The sequence below is a fragment of the Gadus morhua genome, chromosome 6 (assembly GCF_902167405.1).
Source record: "Gadus morhua chromosome 6, gadMor3.0, whole genome shotgun sequence".
Taxonomy (NCBI): domain Eukaryota; kingdom Metazoa; phylum Chordata; class Actinopteri; order Gadiformes; family Gadidae; genus Gadus; species Gadus morhua.
Genome location: NC_044053.1, coordinates 23,134,543 through 23,155,105, shown reverse-complemented (window position 1 = coordinate 23,155,105; position 20,563 = coordinate 23,134,543). Strand labels below are relative to the sequence as shown.

General features: G+C 47.2%; 3 protein-coding genes across 5 annotated transcripts in view; 2 read left to right on the top strand and 1 right to left on the bottom strand.

The window, feature by feature from the left end:
* Positions 1-7,967, top strand: part of jak2b (Janus kinase 2b) — a 36,399-nt gene extending 28,432 nt beyond the window's left edge. Inside the window, exons 15-24 of one of the 2 annotated variants that reach the window (XM_030358310.1) lie at positions 929-1,067; positions 1,512-1,663; positions 3,176-3,326; positions 3,596-3,732; positions 3,948-4,137; positions 4,812-4,936; positions 5,444-5,616; positions 6,678-6,795; positions 6,977-7,090; positions 7,291-7,967. In XM_030358310.1, the coding sequence (XP_030214170.1) occupies positions 929-1,067; positions 1,512-1,663; positions 3,176-3,326; positions 3,596-3,732; positions 3,948-4,137; positions 4,812-4,936; positions 5,444-5,616; positions 6,678-6,795; positions 6,977-7,090; positions 7,291-7,398 (1,407 nt within the window). In that variant the 3' untranslated portion in view covers positions 7,399-7,967. The remainder of the gene's footprint in view (positions 1-928; positions 1,068-1,511; positions 1,664-3,175; positions 3,327-3,595; positions 3,733-3,947; positions 4,138-4,811; positions 4,937-5,443; positions 5,617-6,677; positions 6,796-6,976; positions 7,091-7,290) is intronic. The other variant, XM_030358311.1, reaches the window with a different exon arrangement.
* Positions 7,968-8,103: 136 nt separating this feature from the next.
* On the top strand, positions 8,104-14,312 carry zgc:114041 (MFS_MCT7 domain-containing protein). The gene is made up of 4 exons (XM_030358312.1): positions 8,104-8,836; positions 9,057-9,200; positions 11,467-12,237; positions 12,533-14,312. Exons 1-4 carry the CDS (start codon positions 8,635-8,637, stop codon positions 12,694-12,696), a joined length of 1,281 nt encoding a protein of 426 aa, XP_030214172.1. The 5' UTR covers positions 8,104-8,634; the 3' UTR covers positions 12,697-14,312.
* An 18-nt stretch (positions 14,313-14,330) lies between these two features.
* On the bottom strand, positions 14,331-15,476 carry LOC115545303 (ubiquitin). 2 transcript variants are annotated; one of them, XM_030358313.1, is made up of 2 exons: positions 15,339-15,476; positions 14,331-15,249 (listed from the first exon to the last, which is right to left on the bottom strand). In XM_030358313.1, exon 2 carries the CDS (start codon positions 15,236-15,238, stop codon positions 14,780-14,782), a length of 459 nt encoding a protein of 152 aa, XP_030214173.1. In that variant the 5' UTR covers positions 15,239-15,249; positions 15,339-15,476; the 3' UTR covers positions 14,331-14,779. The 2 variants fall into 2 exon arrangements, with proteins under 2 accessions (XP_030214173.1, XP_030214174.1); XM_030358314.1 differs by having other exon boundaries at positions 14,331-15,246; positions 15,339-15,469.
* Positions 15,477-20,563: the final 5,087 nt, after the last annotated feature.

Below are 20,563 nucleotides of genomic sequence, written 5' to 3'. Positions count from 1 at the left end.
TCTGTTTCAGTCCCTTCAGAATGCGCTGTTTCTGGTGTCTGTAGCTTTAATGCAAATGAGCTGCTGCCCATTGACCAATGAGCTGTCAGACTGAACCATAGCATGGAGGAGAAGGGATTGTTGTTGTTTGCGGACTCCTGGAGCTCTATATTTATATAATATAATATATATGGGTATAATATTATATCTAATATCACAGCCAAAAGCTATGTGCGGCTCGGAAAATATTATGAATCATAAAGACTGCGTCTGACGTCTCTGGCACTTCCACAACAAGTAAAGACTCGCACTGGGGGATATCTCGGCCATGGTTGAGAAGAATTGGGGGAAAACTAACTTTGACCTTGACTCTCTGAAGTCTATGAACCACGACATGGAGCAGAAAGGGATTTTACCGAGCTCCTGGCAGCAGTCTGGCAGCTCAACTCCGGGAATACAATCCCAGAGCTGAGCTTCCGCCGAGTTCCCCCCGCCGGAGCTGCTCGTCCGCTGGTCCACAAAATCTTAGCTATGCTCTGATTGGAGGGGATAGGGGAATTGGGAGGTAGTATTCAACTTCCTACGTAGGAGGGGGCGCCGAAACTCGCTTGTTTGGTAACTGTTGGCGGGGTACTTTCAGAAAAGCATATCTCACTCAAAAAATCATGTACAGACTTTTTTCAAAGTTTGTATGCGTGTGGGAGCACCAGAGACCCAAAACAACACCCCATATCCCAGGAAAAGTGTTGTTTTCATAATATGTCCCCTTTTATGAAAACAACGTAAAAGTCATTGTCTTTGGCAGGAAAACAATGAAGCCAGGTCAGATTATTCCTTAAATTAAAATGTACCATTGTGTCCCAGGACCAATGACAAAAATGGCTCTCTATGTTCAATGATGATACACAAGAGATCAACCATCTTTCACTTTCTCCTTTGTCGAATGTAGGAGGAGAAAAACCTGGCCCACGGGAATGTCTGTGCCAAAAATGTTCTCCTCATCAGGGAGGAGGACAGGAGGACTGGAAACCCGCCCTTCATCAAGCTCAGCGACCCTGGCATCGGCGTCACCGTCCTGCCCAAAGAGAGTGGGTCCCTGTCCACTTCCTCCCACCGTGTTGTTGTCATTGCACTCTTTTACCAGCAGGCGGCTACATTTAGACTCATCTGTGAATACACTTTTCCACTTTTCGGTTAACAATAATAATTGTACCAAGGTAAACAATTGTCCTCAAAAGAAAGTATTAAGTATACCATTTTAGTTTTGTTTTCAGTTATGGCATCTTCCACACTTCCACTGCTGTACACAACATTAAACCCCATGGGTTATGTCATTTCTGTATAGTGCGCTCACCGCCTAAAATGAAAAGTGTAACATTTACGTTGAATGCATTCTTTATTTCAGTTATTATTACATATATAACAATGCAGCAATGACACTGCGTATTGATACATACCACTTGATATTAAAACTGTGCAAAGAGGGTCATCCTCACGTGTCCGACCTAACCACGGTGATCTCCTAACCCCAGTTCTGACGGAGCGGATCCCCTGGATGGCCCCGGAGTGCGTGGAGGAGCCCGGCAGCCTGAGCCTGGCCGGGGACAAGTGGAGCTACGGCACCACGCTGTGGGAGATCTGCAGCGGGGGGGAGAAGCCCCTGGCCGCCCTTGACCACACCAAGGTCAGCCCCCTGCACAACGTTAGACCTTTAGCCCATGAACTCCGGATCCCCTCCAGTGCACCGGCTGCGGAGACGACCCCAAGTCGCCCTTTCACACGTGCGACACACAGCCGGAGATGAGGGACATCAGACGTGTTCACACGTATCGGAGATACTCCGGATACTTTAGGCGAGGGGTGGCCCCTGGGCAGAGAGTGTACATTTACATTAACATACAGGCCGTGTTTCCCATACACAGACCAATGTGTGGCGCAGCGCCACAGAATGAGCACTCAGCGCCACAAGTTGATTCTGCTTTTATTTATTTATTTTTTACGCGATTTTGAAATATAAATATTGTTCCGTTCATTCATCTCCGCATAGCACTCTTTCTCCCTGTCATTCTCGTTCACACACGCACAAGCACACAGAGACGAGCGCACGCATACATGCCAATGGTGCGCGGGTACACTACCACTTATTGGATAAACCTGCGTATCACTGATACATGCACACACACTGACAGCGGATTTGCCCGCTCCTCCTCTCAACGCGCCTACAAAGGAAAACCCGAAGCAGCGCGATATTTGCGATTAATGTGAAATGCGGTTATAGTTTATGTATATATTACGGTGTTGGAACCCCTGCCCGTTCTGCCAGTGATTTGAATTCGCTCTGCAGCAGAGGCTGGAGATGTGGAAGTGGGACGGCCCACTTTGAAATGTATTTTGTGCGCGATTACGCGAATGAGCAAACGATACAATAAGAACATTTGTCAGAAGAACAGAAACAATATATGGTATAGAACCAAGTGCCAAGCACTAACAATTGTTAGATGAATGCTCAGAACTAAGAATGCTAAGAACTAATTTTTAGTTCCAGGACGTAAAACATAGAATAAGTGCGTAAGGGGGTAGGGGCGTGAACTCTAAACAAGTGTAGGGGGCAGGAAATGACGCAGAAAGTATGCAGAATATCGCGGGTGAGGCGTCCAACTCTGTAATGCTGAGTCTTTCTGCAGTGATATCAATACTGCATTTATTGAAACGTATCTACAATATCAACAGAAGACTGGAAAGTAGAACGCAAAATACAAGTCAGAAGAGAAAAGTGCGAAGCATCTACACTATGTGCTCCCGGTTTCATGCCAGACGCATGATAGAACAGTATATGACCGCTCATCAAGTTTGGGGTCACCCAGACAATTTCATTATTTCCATGAAAACTCACACTTTTATTCAACAGTTTTCAGCTATGCTAACATAATTGCACAAGGGTTTTCCAATCATCAATTAGCCTTTTAACACATTGAGCTAAAACATGCACCATTAGAACACAGGAGTGATGATTGCTGAAAATGTGCCTCTGTACACCTTTATCGGTATTCCGTTTCATTGAAAAAAACTGTTTTTTCTAAGTGACCCCAAAATTTTGGGCGGTAGTGTATCTGCTAACGACAAGACTCCAGGAACCCAAAGGGCGTGGGGCAGCAAAGCGCCAACAGATGTTGTTGTCCCCCCACTGGTTCCACAGAAGCACATGTTCTACGCCGAACGGCTGCAGCTCCCTGCACCCAAGTGGACCGAGCTGGCCAACCTGATCTCCAGCTGCATGGACTACGAGCCCAGCTTCAGGCCCACCTTCAGGGCCGTCATCAGGGACCTCCACAGTCTGTTCACCCCCGGTCAGTCTGCAACCCCACCACGCACCACGCTGGCCAGCCCATGTGGGGGGAGCCGCCCAAACGGACAGCTAGACCATATGCGAGACAGCTATACAGACAGACAGACAGGTGGCTTATCAGAGCCAGACATAGTGCAATACCTACACAGACAGACAGCTGTACAGACACACTAGTCCCAACAGACTAATCCAGGCTTATGGTGAGTTTTTGTATGATTGAATGAATGAAGTGAGGGTGAAGGTTATTGACTTACGCCTGTGTGTCCCCAGACTACGAACTGATTGTGGAGAGTGACATCATGCCCAACAAGACGCTGAGCTCTGGTTGGGTGACGGGTGGCTTTGAGAGCCAAGAGCCCGCCCAGTTTGAAGAGCGACACCTCATATTTCTACAACAGCTCGGCAAGGTAACAGAGATTTACTGGTTGTACCGTGGCAACGTAACTGTGTGTAGCGGAGATAAAGGTTCATCTCTAAAGCGACTCTTATGACACAGAACGATTAACCATTTAGATGTATTATTATTAACCTTTTAGATCAACTTTGATGGCAGTGTAACACACAGAAAAAGCATTTTGAGCTGGACCCTCCCCCACATTGCGCATGTGGTCTATTCCATCAGGGCAACTTTGGCAGTGTGGAGATGTGCCGGTACGACCCACTGCAGGACAACACGGGGGAGGTGGTGGCCGTGAAGAAGCTCCAGCACAGCACCGCCGAGCACATCCGGGAGTTTGAGCGGGAGATCGAGATCCTCAAGTCGCTGCAACACGAGAACATCGTCAAGTACGAAGGAGTGTGCTACAGTGCAGGTACACTCGGTTGTATTGATAATAAGAATTCTTAAAAAAAATAAGGGATTTTTTAACAAACTTTGTTTTTTGAAAAATCCTGAACATTAACCTCATGGCAATATTCAAGCAGCAGGAGCAAACTACCCTCAATGTTTTGTATATAACATGGGGTAGGAGAAAAGCTAGAGTGAATGGCAGGTAGTTTCACAATGTTAGGAGCATGGAGCTAGGAAACCTGTGGGGTGGAAACGACGCTACTAAAGATATCAAAGGGGACCTAGCCTTATCATTTCCAGCTTGCTAGATGGCCAGGCACTATAGATTGAGATTTGGAGCATTTAGCATGCTTTTATCCAAAGCGACTCTCATACGTACATTTGTCAGAAGAAGGGGACACAATATATTGCTGTCGGTAAAGTAAGGATGTTCATAGAACCAAGTGCAAAGCAGTAACAATCACTAGGTTAACCCAATCCACTATGGAGGGAGCTACCTCACTCTAGCCCTATGGTTCTCTTACCCATTGCTATGTTCACGAAAAGTTAGTTGTTTGCCCTGTGGTAGCATGTTGCGTTGCAAAAACAAGTCAAACTATCACTATTAATTGAAAGAAATCATTAACATGCAACCGTACCTCAACGTTGTGGTCGTCATATTCTTAAGCCATGGTTCTGTTAATCATCCCCTCGTAGGCCGCAGGAACCTGCGTCTGATCATGGAGTACCTGCCCTACGGATCTCTGCGAGACTACCTGATCAAGAACAAGGAGAGGATAGACCACAGCAAGCTGGTTCACTACACCGCTCAGATCTGCAAGGTACCTCTTCCTTCCTCTATTAGGCCAGTGGGTTCACCTCCAAAGGTTGCAGGTTCAAAACCCCAGCCCCAGTCTGAATAATATGCCTTAATGCCTGGTAGGCTTCCTAAATACCCGTATCTGTAGTCACTACACGTCACTGTGAATGGTCACCTTTGCGTTGAGCTGTTGACAGATGTGTTATTAAGTCTTTGCGTGTCTTTTAAATACACTGTTTATATGGAGTTTTCCTATTCCCATGCCAAAAAGCATGCATGTTAGGTTAATACTCCAGTGTCTTGAGCCAGTCAGCCTAAGACCTGGACTCGGCCCCCAGGCGACTCACTGTGGCCCCGCAGTGAGAGAGTTGGGTCTCAGGGCCTCTGTTTAAAGAACATTCAAACTCATACTGAGGTTACACATGCAACTCGGAGCACCTCACCTAATACGGATTGGTTAATGCTACTGCTGCCGGTGCCCAAAAGATGTGTAACTATCCATTTGCCATGTTGTTGTCATTGCTTCTAGGGGATGGAGTACCTGTCCAACAAGAGGTACATCCACAGAGACCTGGCCACCAGGAACATCCTGGTGGAGAGCGAGAACCAGGTGAAGATTGGGGACTTTGGGCTGACCAAGGTCCTGCCTCAGGACAAGGAGTACTACATGGTGAAGGAGCCTGGGGAGAGCCCCATCTTCTGGTGAGCACTGGTCTTACCTACCCTTCCCGTCCTGGCCATAACAATTGTAACCCTAGCCCTATCCCTATCTGACCTTACCTGTTCCTATCTGACCTTACTTGACCCTACCTATCCCTATCTCACCGTACCTGGCCTCACCTATCTCTATCTGACCGTACCTGACCTCACCTGTCTCTATCTGACCTTAACTGACCCTATCTGACCTTACCTGGCCTTAACTGACCCTATCTGACCGTACCTGTCCCTATCTGACCTTACCTGTCCCTACCTATCCCTATCTATTAGGGTCAGGTAAGTGTTTTTTGTTTTTTTTCAATTATTTAACATTTTATATATATTTTTTTTTAAATAACCCTGTTCTGATTTTGTTTTTGTTTTAAAAATCATATTTTCTTTTAAAAAAGAACTTATTTTGAGAGCCTCTACCGCAATTTCGTTGCACTTGTGCAACGAAATAAAGAGATTCTGTTTCTGATTCTGATCTAACCTTACCTGACCCTATCTGACCTTAAAGGGGCCTACAAAAAACGATGTAGATTTTCGGGAAACTCTTCCTCTCATTTGGGCGCTTTCAGCATTCTCTGTCAACGCTCGGTTTCGTCCTTCTTCGCCCCCTCGCCCCCCTCCTGGCAACCCAACTCCGTTGTGATTGGTTACCTTCCTTGAAGCGCGCGCGGGCAGATTTGTCCAGGGATATGGGGGCGCGGCAGGAGTGCCTCTACGTAGATGATTTCCCTGAAAAAGTGAATCGCAAACTTTGTCCCGAGTGTTTAGCGCTCTGCACAGCCACCCCAGGCTGTCAGCAGGGTATACGTCGAAATGCATGTACGTCATTATGTGACACTTTAGTATGGTTAAACATGACTATCAATAATTATAACAACGTTTATAGCTCATAAAAGTCGAAAAAGCATAATATGTCCCCTTCAACTGACCTTAACTGACCCTTTCTGACCTTACCTGACCCTATCCGACCTGTCCTGCTGACACGCTGTCAAAGGCCAAATAATAAGGGTCAAATATATAGTAAACTTATGAATGTTTGTGTTTGTGTTGTACAGGTATGCCCCAGAGTCTCTGACAGAGAACAGGTTCTCTGTGGCATCAGACGTGTGGAGCTTCGGGGTGGTGCTGTATGAGCTGTTTACACACAGTGACAAGAACTGCAGTCCACCGGCGGTGAGGTCTCCCACATTCAGAACCTGTGTTGTACGACTCCAATGTCAACTATATACATGCCTCTCTTTATCCTACAGTGATGAGCTCTCTCTCTCTCTCTCTCTCTCTCTCTCGCTCTCGCTCTCGCTCTCGCTCTCTCTCTCTCTCTCTCTCTCTCTCTCTCTCTCTCTCCCCCCCTCAGATGTTCATGGCCATGATGGGGAATGACAAGCAGGGTCAGCTGATCGTCTACCATCTGATTGAGCTGCTCAAGTCTGGCAGCCGGCTGCCTCAGCCCCTGGGCTGCCCCACAGAGGTGAGAGCGTGGATCATCAAAAGATTCATTTACTAGCCCAATTGGAGCAGGGTTGGCACAGGTGTGTGTAGCAAGTGTCTCACATTAATTGGGCAAGCACTGTGTCAATAAGAGCAAGAGCGTGTGAGACGAGTGGGTCCTGAACGCTGTCGCCAGGCCTGACGTTGGGGGTGTTGTTGACGGCGTTCTCTGGCTCCTAGATCCACGACATGATGCAGGAGTGCTGGGACAATGAGCCAGCCATGCGGCCCTCCTTCAAAGAGCTGGCCCTGGGCGTGGACCTGTTCAGAGACAGCAGGGGCTTCTGAGGGTTCGGATGGGCCCCTGGTGGAGCCAGGGTTGTGCTATCCAGGAGGTTGCTGGTTCAAATCCTGGACCAGCTTTAAAATAAACAAAGAAACCTCATTGCCAAGGTGCCTCAGAGGAAGCACGCCTGCGCCTGCTCAGTGGCCAACGTGTGTGTGTGTGTGTGTGTGTGTGTGTGTGTGTGTGTGTGTGTGTGTGTGTGTGTGTGTGTGTGTGTGTGTGTGTGTGTGTGTGTGTGTGTGTGTGTGTGCGCGTGATTGTGTGTGTGAGTGAGAGAGTGAGAATGTCAGCTAGCGGGGCTAGCTCTGATGTCACCCTTTCCCTAAAATATTATTACACTAACAACGCAGTTTTCTTATGTGTTAATACATATATTTGTGTACAAATGTAATTTTATTTTTGTTGTTTTTTAAACAAAGGAATAGTACAGGATATATTTGATCTGCTTACGTGCAGTCATTGTAAATGAGGTAAATACAGAGGTGATTATATACATATTTTTGTTTGTTTGCTTTTGTTTTCACTGTGAAGCAAGTGGTCTGTGAATTACTAAATAAACACTTGTGTGGTTCACGATGCGTCATCTATTTAAAAATCAGATCGAATTACAATTCACTACAGATAACTAACTACACAATGAAATGAGCCATACTGTATTTATGTAGTCATTTGGAAAGATTTGAAAACAAATGTATGGCCTGCATCTCGCTAAACCCATTGTAGATGTTATATATTTATGGCTATTCGTAAGATATACTAGGATTGAAAATACTCAGTCTAACTTTTATGCAAAAAGTAAATTCGACATTGCTTGCATGTGCAGAAGTCAATATAATAATTTTTAAAAAGGCGACATTAAAAACAGGAAAATCCAGATAGGACACGTTGAAACACATTTACATTAAAACACAATGGAAGTTGCATTTCATTAAAATAAGCACCAGAGTTTTAAAAGCAACTTTTAATTGGTCAAATATTAACAGACTTGGCGACAGGATTGTGACAACCGATGGACGACAGGGGGAGTATGGTGAAGATAAATCCTGCACCGCAAACACACTAGTCAATTCGGCAGCAGTTCAAGTTCGGGCTTCGAAACACTTGCGTCAGCAACATGTCTGTATAACTTCAGTACACCCTCAAGCATGCCTGACATCGTTTGGCTGTAGGATCGTGCTACATATTAGTAGCCACTAGACCCCCGTCCAACACCCGGCGGGCTACAGCACAGTCACACCATGAAGCCCCGTGAGGGTGGACCTCCAGACGGCGGGTATGGCTGGGTGGTCGTCGCCTCGTCCTTCATCATCATGGGCCTCACCGCCGGGGTCATGAAAAACCTCGGCCTCTTCTTCCTGGAGATCCAGCGTCACTTTGGAGTTCTTAACAGCACCGCGTCGTGGGTCACCTCCACCACCATAGCCATGTTTCATTTAGCAGGTAAATGACGTATCGTTTAGAAGACTTGTAAAGGAGGAACAGTTAAAAATCTTACGTAATTAGATACTTCATTCATCCCCTTGGGGAAATTCATGTATCCAGTTGCAAGACAGTACAGTAGGCCTACAGTCGACCAACAACAAAATGGAGAAACAGTCAAAGTCAATTAGTGAGCATTATTGCACATAGTTAAAAAGTGGTCGGTTTGATCCTCCTCCAGCCCCGGTGGCGAGCTCCTTGAGCCTCCTGTTCTCTCACAGAGCCGTAATCGTGGCCGGAGGTATACTGAGCACCGCAGCCATGGTGCTGGCCTCCCTGGACCTCGGCCTCCCCTGGATGTACTGCAGCCTCGGCGTCCTGCAAGGTAGGGCCTACGGACTTCTCAAGGTAGTGCCTGCCCTGGAAACTCACTTCGAGTCTGTGGTCATCACTGTTGTGCTCTACATCAATCCTTGTTCTGAATTAACCCTAACCCCAATTCAGGATTACCGTTTTAAATACAAATCCTGCTCAATTTATTGTTTTTGTAAAAGCGCTTATGCTACTAAACATAATTTACCTCAACTTTTACCTCTTAGACATGTTATGTATAGTAGCCTAGCCTATTTCATGCTAAGCCAAACATTTTATTACTAAATCAATGTCTGGTATGATAATTTTGCCAAAGAGTGGGAAAAGTTAAATAACATTATTTAGCCATGGAATCAATATTTCCTGTAGGAAACGGCCTTTTCCTTCCTTTGTTTATATGTCTCTTGGGTACAATGAAGCGCATATTACCGTATGGGGGGCATGGAAACGCATCATTTGCGAACAGAAATGACTTCCCGCGCGCACAGAACTTAACGCAGTCGACCGGGATGTTTTATGAATTTATTTTCCGGGATTTTTTTAATACTTATTTCGTGGGCACAATTTTTTTTTTATGGACGGCTCTGATTGATGACGTCCCCTCCATGCACACCTGCAATCCGCACTTCGGCGGAGGGTCATTATACAATATTGCGTTGTTAATTATGAGCCGTCTTGAAGATAAGGCGCTCAATAATTAACAACAAATATTGCATAATTAGGCCTACTACCCTCCAAACTATTTTTTCGAAATTTGCGTTGACCAAGGCAGGTGCTTCAATCCCACCCTGGGGTTGAATTTCTTGGAGGCCCAACACATTCATTAAGTGCTTGGGAGTTTCCTTGGTGTAACATGAAGCAGGCTGACATTTAACCAAGACCCACGGCACTTTACAGCTTAGGCGGTGTCACGTACCGGGGGCGAAAATTGTACCGGCCTACGTCATCGTTTGTTTACATCCTGACAACCTGCCCGGCAACAGACGACGCGATGCAGAAAACATGTTTCCAAACGACGAAATAACATAATACAGATAGCGGATCGCTATCTGTATTATGATAGATAGCGAGAACACTTGTTTTTACTTTATATTTGTATTGTATTTAATTGTTTAATCGAAACAATAAAAAAATTTGCCCGCAAAACGGGCAATCGCGTCAAATGACAAATGTTTTGCCCGCGAAACAGGCGATCGCGTCAAATGAAGTAGGAGGGTTCTTGAAACATAATACAGATAACGGATCTCTAGATAGCACTTGTTTTTACTTTATATTTGCATTGTATTGAATTGTTTAATCGAATTTAGCTAGTAAACTGAGTGTTTTAAGCAGGTTTCATAGTCTAGATAGAATGTTCAAGAACCTTCCTACGGGATTTGACGCGTCATTTGACGCGATCGCCCGGTTCGCGGGCAATTTTTTTTATTGTTTCGATTAAACAATTAAATACAATACAAATATAAAGTAAAAACAAGTGTTATCGCTATCTATCATAATACAGATAGCGATCCGCTATCTGTATTATTTTATTTCGTCGTTTGGAAACATGTTTTCTGCATCGCGTCGTCTGTTGCCGGGCAGGTTGTCAGGTTGTCAGGATGTAAACAAACGATGACGTAGGCCGGTACAATTTTCGCCCCCGGTACAATTTTAACGTGACAGCGGCCGCTCCAACACGCCTGCCGCTTTAACTACGTCGTCATAAAAAAATGGTTTACAATATTTGAAGTAAAAATTGCACAAATTCTTTAACTGTTCTTGTTTCAGTTGTATTTTGCCAATGTTGTTCAGCACTTTTCTTTTAAATATTTCTAAAGTTGAAGTTGCACAAACTCTTTTACTGTTTTTAATGTTTAAACTTGAGCGAATGATTAATTAGTATCGTTCCACCTGAACCATGTCGTTGACGTCGTGCCATCCAAGCCATCCGCTCCGCCTGCTTAACGGGGAGAAAAGCAGGTGGCATTTATTTCAGTCTTTGCGTTGACTTTGTAGGTCATTTCGCTGCTTCTTCGCTTTTTGTGTCTGAGCACGGGTTGGATGTGCGCGCGTGTTTTTCTTGCTCTTGATTTATTTTGGCAGTGTTATGTACCGACGCGTGCTAATCCACACTCGGCAGTTGCTTTTTGAATGTGTTCAGCAGCCCCCAGCTAAACCGTGCCGTGTCTGTCTGTGTCTGTGTCTGTGTCTGTGTCTGTGTCTGTGTCTGTGTCTGTGTCTGTGTCCATTTCCTCCTGGCTCTCTTTATTTCTTAATCCCCCACATGTCTCTCTCTCCAGGCACGGGCATGTCCCTGGCCTGGGTGCCCTGTAACAGCATGGTGAGCCACTACTTCCAGCACTGGCGGCCCGTGGCGTACGCCCTGGCCAGCTGCGGGGAGTGCGTGTTTGCCGCCTTCTTCAGCCTGTTCTTCCAGTGGCTCATTGACGCCTACACCTGGCAGAGCGCCCTGCTGCTCATCGGGGGCCTCCAGCTGAACCTGTGCGTCTGCGGGGCCCTCATGAGGCCCCTGGGGTCCGGCGCCCTGAACCCGGAGACCGGGGGCGAGTGCGCCCCACCCAAGGCACCACGGAGGATCTTCCACTGGAGCCTGCTCCGCCGGCCGGAGCTGCTGCTCTACATCCTGTTTGCGGTGACGGCGGCGGCGGGCTTCTTCATCCCGCCCCTCTTCCTGGTGCCGCACGCCGCCCGCCTGGGCATGGACCCGTACCGCGTGGCCTCTGTGCTGTCTGTGCTGGCCACGGCGGACTTGGCCGGCCGGCTGTTCTGCGGCTGGCTGGCCCATCGGCGGCACTGGAGGAACTTGCAGCTGCTGACGCTGGCCGTGACGGCGCTGGGCGTGGTGGTGGTGCTGCTGCCCCTGGGCGCCCGCGGCTACTGGGCCACGCTGGCCTTCTCCTCGCTCTACGGCTTCCTGTTCGGCTGCGTGGTGGCGCTGCACGTCACGGCCATCGTGGACGTGGTGGGGGGGCTGGAGCGCTTCGACAGCGGCCTGGGGCTCTTCATGATGTTCCGCACCGCCGGGGGCTTCCTGGGCCCCCCGGCCGCCGGTGAGCAGGGGGGCGGGTCTGCTGCTGTGGGCCTTGAAACAAGTCCCTCCCCCAGTCAGGTTGAACATGATCGATGCACTAATGCTAGGCTCCATCTCTCTTCTTGAGTCATTTCTGTTGATTTCTTGCGTTTTACTGGCGTTTTAATTCTTGGATTTCATGTATATTATATATACCTTCTCTATCCCCAAGTTTTATACTGATGCACTTGTTTTCACAACAGTGATGACTTTGAATGTTCTATTTATCGACCTCGGCTGACCGTTGTCTCCTCCTTCTCCTCCTGCGTCTGAAGGCTGGTTGGTGGACGAGACGAACGACTTCAGCGCTGCGTTCTTCCTCTCGGGCTTCTGCCTGCTCTGCTCTGGTGTGTTTGTGCTCGCGGTCGACGTTCTCGTCCAAAAGAAACTGGGCGGGCGTGCCAACGCGGCGACGCAGGACGGAGCCGCCGTCCCCTGAGTTCTGCCGACGCCGGACCCCCGAGCCACACCCCCCCCACATCGTCCAGACCCCCTCTTGTAGAGCGAGAACCGTTGGTTTTAATGTCGTTCAATTTTTTATGAGCAAACTTTTTGCACAATGATTTTATTTGCTTAAAAGGAGACTCCTCTCCAACAACAAACCAACAATAGAAAGGTGCGGTCTCCTGTTAAAATTGTGCTAATGCAGTATGAACTGGAGGTGCAAGGTTCTAGCTCTATTGAGTTAAGCTCTAGTCTGAGCAGAGATGCACAGCTCTGTGAGTCTGTGACATCACTGTGGAGTCTGGCTCCACAATCAATCGTTATGAATATAACCATAACCCTATATCAGGATTACTGTTTTAAATACAAACATTGCTCAATTAATTGTTTTTGTCAAAACACTCAACTTTTATCTCTTAGACGTGTTATGTTTATTTCATGTCAAGTCATGCACTTTATTAAATCAGTGTTTGGTATGATAGCCAGAGAGAGTGGAAAAAGAGAAATATATTTTTGCAGTCATGCATGCAATATTTCTGTTGCAGTCTAGAATGGGAGCGGCTGGAATGGATGTATTGCTTGATGAAGAACTGTTGAATTAAACGACCAGCGTTGTTGTTTCCCAAGCAGGGAGGTCAAGATCGACTCAGTAGCCCATATTTGACCAATCCGTAGCTGGATGGGTAGACGACTGCATTCCCCCGTTTGTCGAAGGCACCTCAATAGTATGTCTTGAGATTTTAATTCTGTCCCCTTCATAATTAACTAAGTTGGAACCCTTAATGTGGTCAGGTAGTCCTGTTTAACTATTCAGCTGGTATTATATTAAGGGGTCTACTTATATTGTAGCAGAAAATGTAAATTGTACATTTCCAGCATATTATTTTTAATAAATGACATGTGTCTAACCTTTCACCTTATTAGAAAAGCCATGGTTGCTGTCGAGAGCAAATGTAGTAAAACTGTGCGCCTGGTATTCCAAGAAACTAGGCTACTCCAACTCAAATACATCCAATCACATTGTTCTGTCACTGCTTGTTTTGAATTAAGGTGCAACTCAATCATCATTGCACATGATGAGTTGGGACAGCTGACGTGACTTCTAAACATGTTGGAGGTAGTATCAGGATTATGCCTATGTTATTTATGAGGAAACATGTTTGAAGGCAATGTTAGCAGTATGATATAGAGCGGGAACAAATATAAGTGGGTTAGAGATGCACGCAGTGTTTAGTACGGAAGACGTTGATTAGTGGGTCTTGTAATGGCTAATCCACATCCCACCAAGTGGTTAACAAGGGGCCCTCCGTTCTAGGTCATGTTGAGAGTAGCCTTCTCCTGGGTGTATTATTTGTAGCATTACATGATGTTGCTGCCTTAGTAGTTAGGAACGCATGCACATAGAGTGTAATTCCTAGTCTTCATTAATGTTTTAGTGTGTTTCATAATGAGTGGGGGGCTCTTGACATGGTACAGGAGGACCTCATCTCTAGGACCCTTTTTAATACAGGTCAACCATGTTATAGAGGAGAAGAATCATTCCAGAGGTTGAGAAGCCTTTCTCTCTAGAGCCGGAGAAGACTCCTGCTACACGGTGTTGTATTTAGGAATTAGTGAGGACCAGATTTCTTTTATTTAAAGGAGTTTATTTACTGTATTTCTGGATGAGAAAAATTCATACCAAAATGACATCTACCAACACAACCCAAACTCATTATCTATAATTAAAACAATTTAAATGCATACCAATGTTTGAAAGGTTGTAAAGTGATTCCTGAATTGCTGGGAAAGAATCCTGTCTCCACTGCTCTATGTCCTCATGGTTAAATTTTCTGTAGCATTACATTTACTCACTAAATGATTTTAAAAAGTTGGCCTTCGTAAAAAATACATTCTTCCCACACACGATTCGTTATTATATATGTGTATTTAAGATTATGAAAAGGCCTGCTCTTCGCCAAATCATTTTATCAATGTAAAAAATATAAATTACACGCTGGCTTTTGAGTTAGGTCGGAGATAGGGTAGGCAAAACGTTTCCAACTCCTGATTCTACCGCTCGAGCCGCCTCTCGAGTCCTAGCCGCCTCTCAGACGTCCGGTTAGGAAGATGGTGCTCCCCTCTCTCACATTATAGGACACCAATGTATGACTTCCGTGGTCCAACTGCTTGCCTTCATGGATCAGCCTTTGTTGGTCCTCAGCCACTCCTTCCCGCTGTTTCACCTTGACCTTGAAGCCTGCCACCGTCTCCCCAGGTCGGATGTTGTATGTGTGATTCTCACCCTTCTCCGTTTTCAGGAACACTTGGATGTTGTTGGGCTCTTGGACCAGCACGAAAATATTCGCACAGGGTAGCACCCCATAGAAACTCAGGTCTTTTAAGTCATCATCGAGAATTATCTTGTCGACTGAAAGCCTCTCCGGGGAGATGTGGAACTTTTGAAAGATGAGTATTTTCAGCGAGCCCACGGTGGTCCCTGGAGGCACAATGAGGGGACGTGGTTCCCCGCCAAGAAGAGTGATTGTAATATTCATGATGAATGCTTCTGGGAAATAAATACAAGAATTTTAGAGACTTATTTTCCAATTAGCAGTTATAATAAGCATAATAACGCTAGCCTACATTTTAACTCACCTCGGTTTAAAGTCTCTTAAGAACAGGAGGATAGCGTGCGACTCGGTGATCAAGTTATGTCCTCAACATCAGCAGTGAGGCTGTGGGTTTATAAAGCCTCCACGAAGATTCGATTTCCTCATGCCTTTGGTCCCAATCACTTTCGTTTCTCTCATTCGGTCATTGTTGCCAGAGTCGTGTTGCTTTCTGTCTTTAAGACGCCTGCGAAGGCGAGGTTATTTACGTTGCAAATTACGTTTCGGTAAAGGTCTACACAATGATAAATAAGTCACTTTATGGTTAGATGGTTAAGTTGACCCAATAGGTTATGATGGTTAATATTTGCATAAGGTTAAAATATAGGCTACCTAAATTAGTAATCTCTAGCCATACCTTTACATTATCATCTCTAACCTTATATCAGTATTATGTTTAAGAGGGTTAAGTCTAGATATGAACTTAGAGATGATTACATTTAGGTACTTGGTTAGAGATGGTGAAGTTTAAGTAGGCTATGAGGTTAGAGATGGTTAAGTTTAGGAATCAGCTTCATGTTTACGGTTTAGGTATAAGTTAGAGATGGTTCAATTCATTCGTTTGGTGTGTCTTTTGACCTTTTGTTGTCGCATTTGGATTTGTGTTGTGGCTTTTAAGTTTATATTTTCCGTGATTGTGGTTTTTTTTGTTGGAAATGCAGGCCATCGCAGTATAGGGTCCCAGTCTCCCAGAACTGGAACTGCAGCATCAATATTTCGGGAACATAATAGGCCTACTCATAAAGACAAGCTAGAGCCACCAATGAGCTCAGTTTCGGTATCCTCCCCTAGTCAATATCAATTAACGCATCACGAGTTCAAGTGCCCAGAGGCGATTTCCATGTTATGAATAGATAAGATACCATTTCTAACGTGATGTGCGTCCGTGTGCTGCACCTTTATGAATCATTCCTTGATACACCGGTGTATTTTATGACTAAATTAAACGAAACTTATTCATAAACAAAAACAGAAACCTAAAATAGTCTAACAGCACAACAATGACTTGATAATAAGGCAATATTGGGGTAATTTATAGAGTATAATAGGTATTTTTATTCTACAGCATTTTTTATTTAAATTCACAAAATAAGTTTGTGTAAAGAATTCGAAGACAATAGGGCAGATCTAAACAGTAAAACTTAACAAAAGGACTTCCCTTCAGCTATACGAATGTAAATATAGCTGCGAGCAGCAGGGGGTCAAGCAGAATAGGCCTCTACTAATTTTGCTGGACAGACGTAATCGGCTAGGTAGCAACATGATGACCGTCTCTTCTCACAAATACATTTCAATGCACACACAAATGGATATTGGTATGTATAAATGTAAAATAAATCCATAAACAAAAATACGTTTCACAAACACATTTCTGATCCACACACAAATGTGTCTTGTTTTAAATAAATGTAATATAAATACATAAATTATGAATTAAAAAAATATTTGCAATTTTCATCAAAAATGGATTTGGATGTTGTTACATTTATATACAAACTGTTAAACTTGAATTTACAAGACACTTTTCGTTTGTGAACTTGTTTGCATTTGTGTGTGTCTGTATTTATATGTGGATTTTTGAGACTCCTGACGTAGCTGGATTCACAAATGCATTTTATTCAACAAGGAACTCTCTGTAGCCAATCAGATGACTCCGTCGTTTTCAGCCAATCAGATGACTGCAGTGGCTGGGTTTTTAGATTGTCGGTGCCGTTAAAGTAGCATTAATAATCGTTTACATTACTTTTGACAATCCCAAAACCCAGTCGAAACTAGATTGAAAAAGAGTGTAGTTCAAAACGTGACACAGCTTTTACTTCTTCGCCACCTAGTGATTGTTATGTACGATCATTCAAAACCCCCATGTTATTTCCCATAGACATTTGACCGAGGGAACCGGGAGGCTCGGAGGCTGGACGAACGGATTAATAAATAAACAGATTTATTTTTCTGAGGCCGGGACTGCAGTCATGTGATTGGCTGAAAAGGAGGGTTGAGAGTCAAATTGAAAAGTAGTTCCAGTCGAATTGTCTGTTCAGCCTTCAAAACGAGAGCTGGTAAATTGTGAAAAATGCATTAAACTGTAATCGGAAAACGCGGTTATATGCTACAGACCCTATGGTATCTATGGTATAAAGGCTGGGACGAATTTCAAATTATAAATATATTGTGGCGACTCCTACGGGGGTCGCGCCGGGGATTCTGGGGATCCGATATGCCGGTTGGGGAAAAGGGGTTTTATTGTCTTTATCTGTTGGGGTTAACGGGTTTTGGGTGTGTGGTCGGTAGAATGTAGTTGTGTGTTGTTGAGTGTTGAGGTTGACGACGTCGCCTCCGTGGACGTCTTTGCTGATTCTGCGTCCGGCTTCTCCCACTCCGGGGCTTCCATCGAAGCCACTGTCGTCCCGAGGGAGAAACCACGCCGGATGGCCGATCTCTTCGGCGAGATCATGAGTGAGGCGGCGGCCATCAAGGGCATCCCTATGCCAGCCCCGCCTCGCCATGTTTTCCCACCCTGCTTCCTCCCGGTGGGCTACCCAGTGCCCCCTGTTCCCACCGGTTCAGCACCTTTTCACGCTGCGGGGTCGGGACCCCTCTACTCTGAAGGCCCCGGTGAGGGCCTTCACTGACTTCACCAACGTGGAAGGGTGGGCTGATACTTAGGCGAGGGGGAGCCTGGAGCCTTCCCTAGCAGCGCTTCTCTGTCCGGGAGCCAGATAACGTCCTAACGAGAAGCCGCTGCCCCCCGACCGCCTCCAGAAGCAGATTACCGGCCTGACGGTCAGGGTGTTCTTCTGTGCCTCGCAATCTGCGTCAACAACCTCGCCCTGCTCTCCTCTGCCCTGGTTTCTTTGTCGGCTGGCGGGAAGGCTTACGGCCCAGTGGACGCGAGACGGTTTCCCGCTTCTCCAGCGCCATCCTTCAGCTATGCAAGCCGATAGCCGTTTCGGCCGGCCGGCATAAGGCGTCGGCCACCATGATCCAGAGGGCCATATGGCTCTCTCACACTGCGGTTCCGGAACGAGAGCGGGCCAGCGTCGTCCAGGGCCCGTTTGCTCCGGATGGACTATTTGGGCCCCGGTTCTCGGAGGTGCTCGCTCACCAGCAGTCCATCCGTGAGAATCGTTCCCGGTTCGGGGTGATTCTCACGGCAGCCCACCAGCAGGCCGGGAGGAAGCGGTGTCCAGGCCGATCCCAGCGCTCCAGGGGGCCGCCTCCAACCCCAACCCCGATGCCACAGCAGCAGTCGCAGCAGCAGCAACAGCAGCCGCCGCCGCAGCCGGGGAGAGCAGCACCACGGGGCCAGAAGTTCCGCAAGCTTGCTCCCACTTTTTCTTACCCCAATAAAGAAAAAAAAAGACCAAACGGCAGTACATACTCCCTAAAGAGCGATATTCCTTTATATTACCTCTTTTCCCCCCTCAGCCAGATGGCTGTAGGGTGGCGGCCGGACGGCGTGTTCACATAACCTCTGGTTCACCTGCTTCTAAGAAGCGGCGTCCCTTTGAGCTTCGTGGGCAGAACTCAAATTACACGAGCCCGTGGATACGGACGCTTGTACTAGTTTCCTAGTTTCCCACATTATCCCCTCTACCTCCGTTCTACAGTCTGTGGAAGGTGAGAAGACGGGTCTGCGCGCTGTGGTCACAGCCAGCGGACAACGCGCGGGCACGAGTGCTACGGCTAGACGGCTCGCTGCCTGTTCAGCGGACACGAGCGCGGCGTCTAGACAGCTCGCTGTTTGTACAGCGACTAGCTCTTTAACGTCTCGCTGAGCCTCCTCCCTTTCATGGGATGCCCCCCTTGGTCCACACACTGTGTGGAGGCGGTAGGGGCCGAGGAATACGGGTTATTCCTGGACAACGTTTCTCAGCTGTCAGCTCGCCCTCTCTCCGACCGCTATGCGTGTTGGCTAGAGTGGTGCGTTCTACCATCGTGGTTGGACAACACGTTGAGATGGGGTCATCCCATACAGTTCAAGCGCCGTCCCCCACCCTTTATGGGGTTGGTGGAGACCAGGCTACGGGACCCAGCGGCAAGCACGGCTTCGGCAGCAGAGGTGGCCCGTCTCTTGGAGAAGGGAGCCATCGTTGTCGTTCCCCCCCACGAGTCACATCGGGGTTTTACTCCCGCTACTTCCTGGTTACCAAGAAGTCAGGTAAGAAGAGAGATATTTTGGATCTTGGCGTGTCCAACAGAATCGTTGCCGCGAGGAAATTTAGAATGCTCACTATCAGAGCGCTGCTCCGATGTGTGAGAGAGGGCGACTGGTTCACATCCCTGGATCTCAAGGATGCTTACTTCCACGTCCCTGTTCGGCAGGCGCACAGGAAGTTTCTCCGTTTTGCCTTTATGGGGGTGGCGTACGAGTACCAGTGCCTGCCATTCGGCTACTCCCTGGCCCCGTGCACCTTCTCGAAGTGTGTGGAGACAGCGTTGGGACCGCTCAGGCGTCAGGGAAAGAGGGTTCTCTTCTACCTCGACGACCTACTTATCCTGAGCGACTCAGAGGAAGCTGCGAGAAGGGACACCATGACGGTGATAAACCATCTCTCTTTCCTGGGTTTTGCAATCAACTGGGAGAAGAGCTTCAAGCTCTCCGGCCGGCAGATAGTCTACTTGGGGCTTTGCCTAGACTCAGCCGCCATGACAGCGATGCTCTCGCCTCCTCGGCGAGACGCCATCCTGTTGGCACTCTCCCGCTTTCGCGTTCTCAGAAACGTGACCGCGCTGTCCACCATGCGCCTGTTAGGGCTTATGGCAGCCTCCCACCCCTTGGTTACCCTGGGTCTGCTCTTTATGAGCAGACTCCAGCGGTGGTTTGCTCGCCAACGGTTGGACCCCGTGCGACACAAGCTCAGGGTGCTCCTCCTACCCCGTTCGGTGTCACCAGACCTGGAATATCGCCCTTCTCAGGGGTGTTCCTCTGGGCAGAGTGACGACCTACGTAGTGGTCTTCACGGACGCCTCATTGACGGGTTGGGGAGGAACGTGCCTTTCTGACTCGCTGGGAGGCGAGTGGCACACGCCCCCTACAGTCCACATAAATGTGCTGGAACTCGTCGCTGTGAGAAAAAAACAAACAGGGGGGAGTGTGCTCCTCTGCTCTCCACCAAAAGGCGGTCAAGCTCTGACTTTGGGCTCATCATTATCTCCTCAGTCTGAGAGCCCTGCATATCGCGGGCGCCCAGAAATTCGGGGCGGACCTCA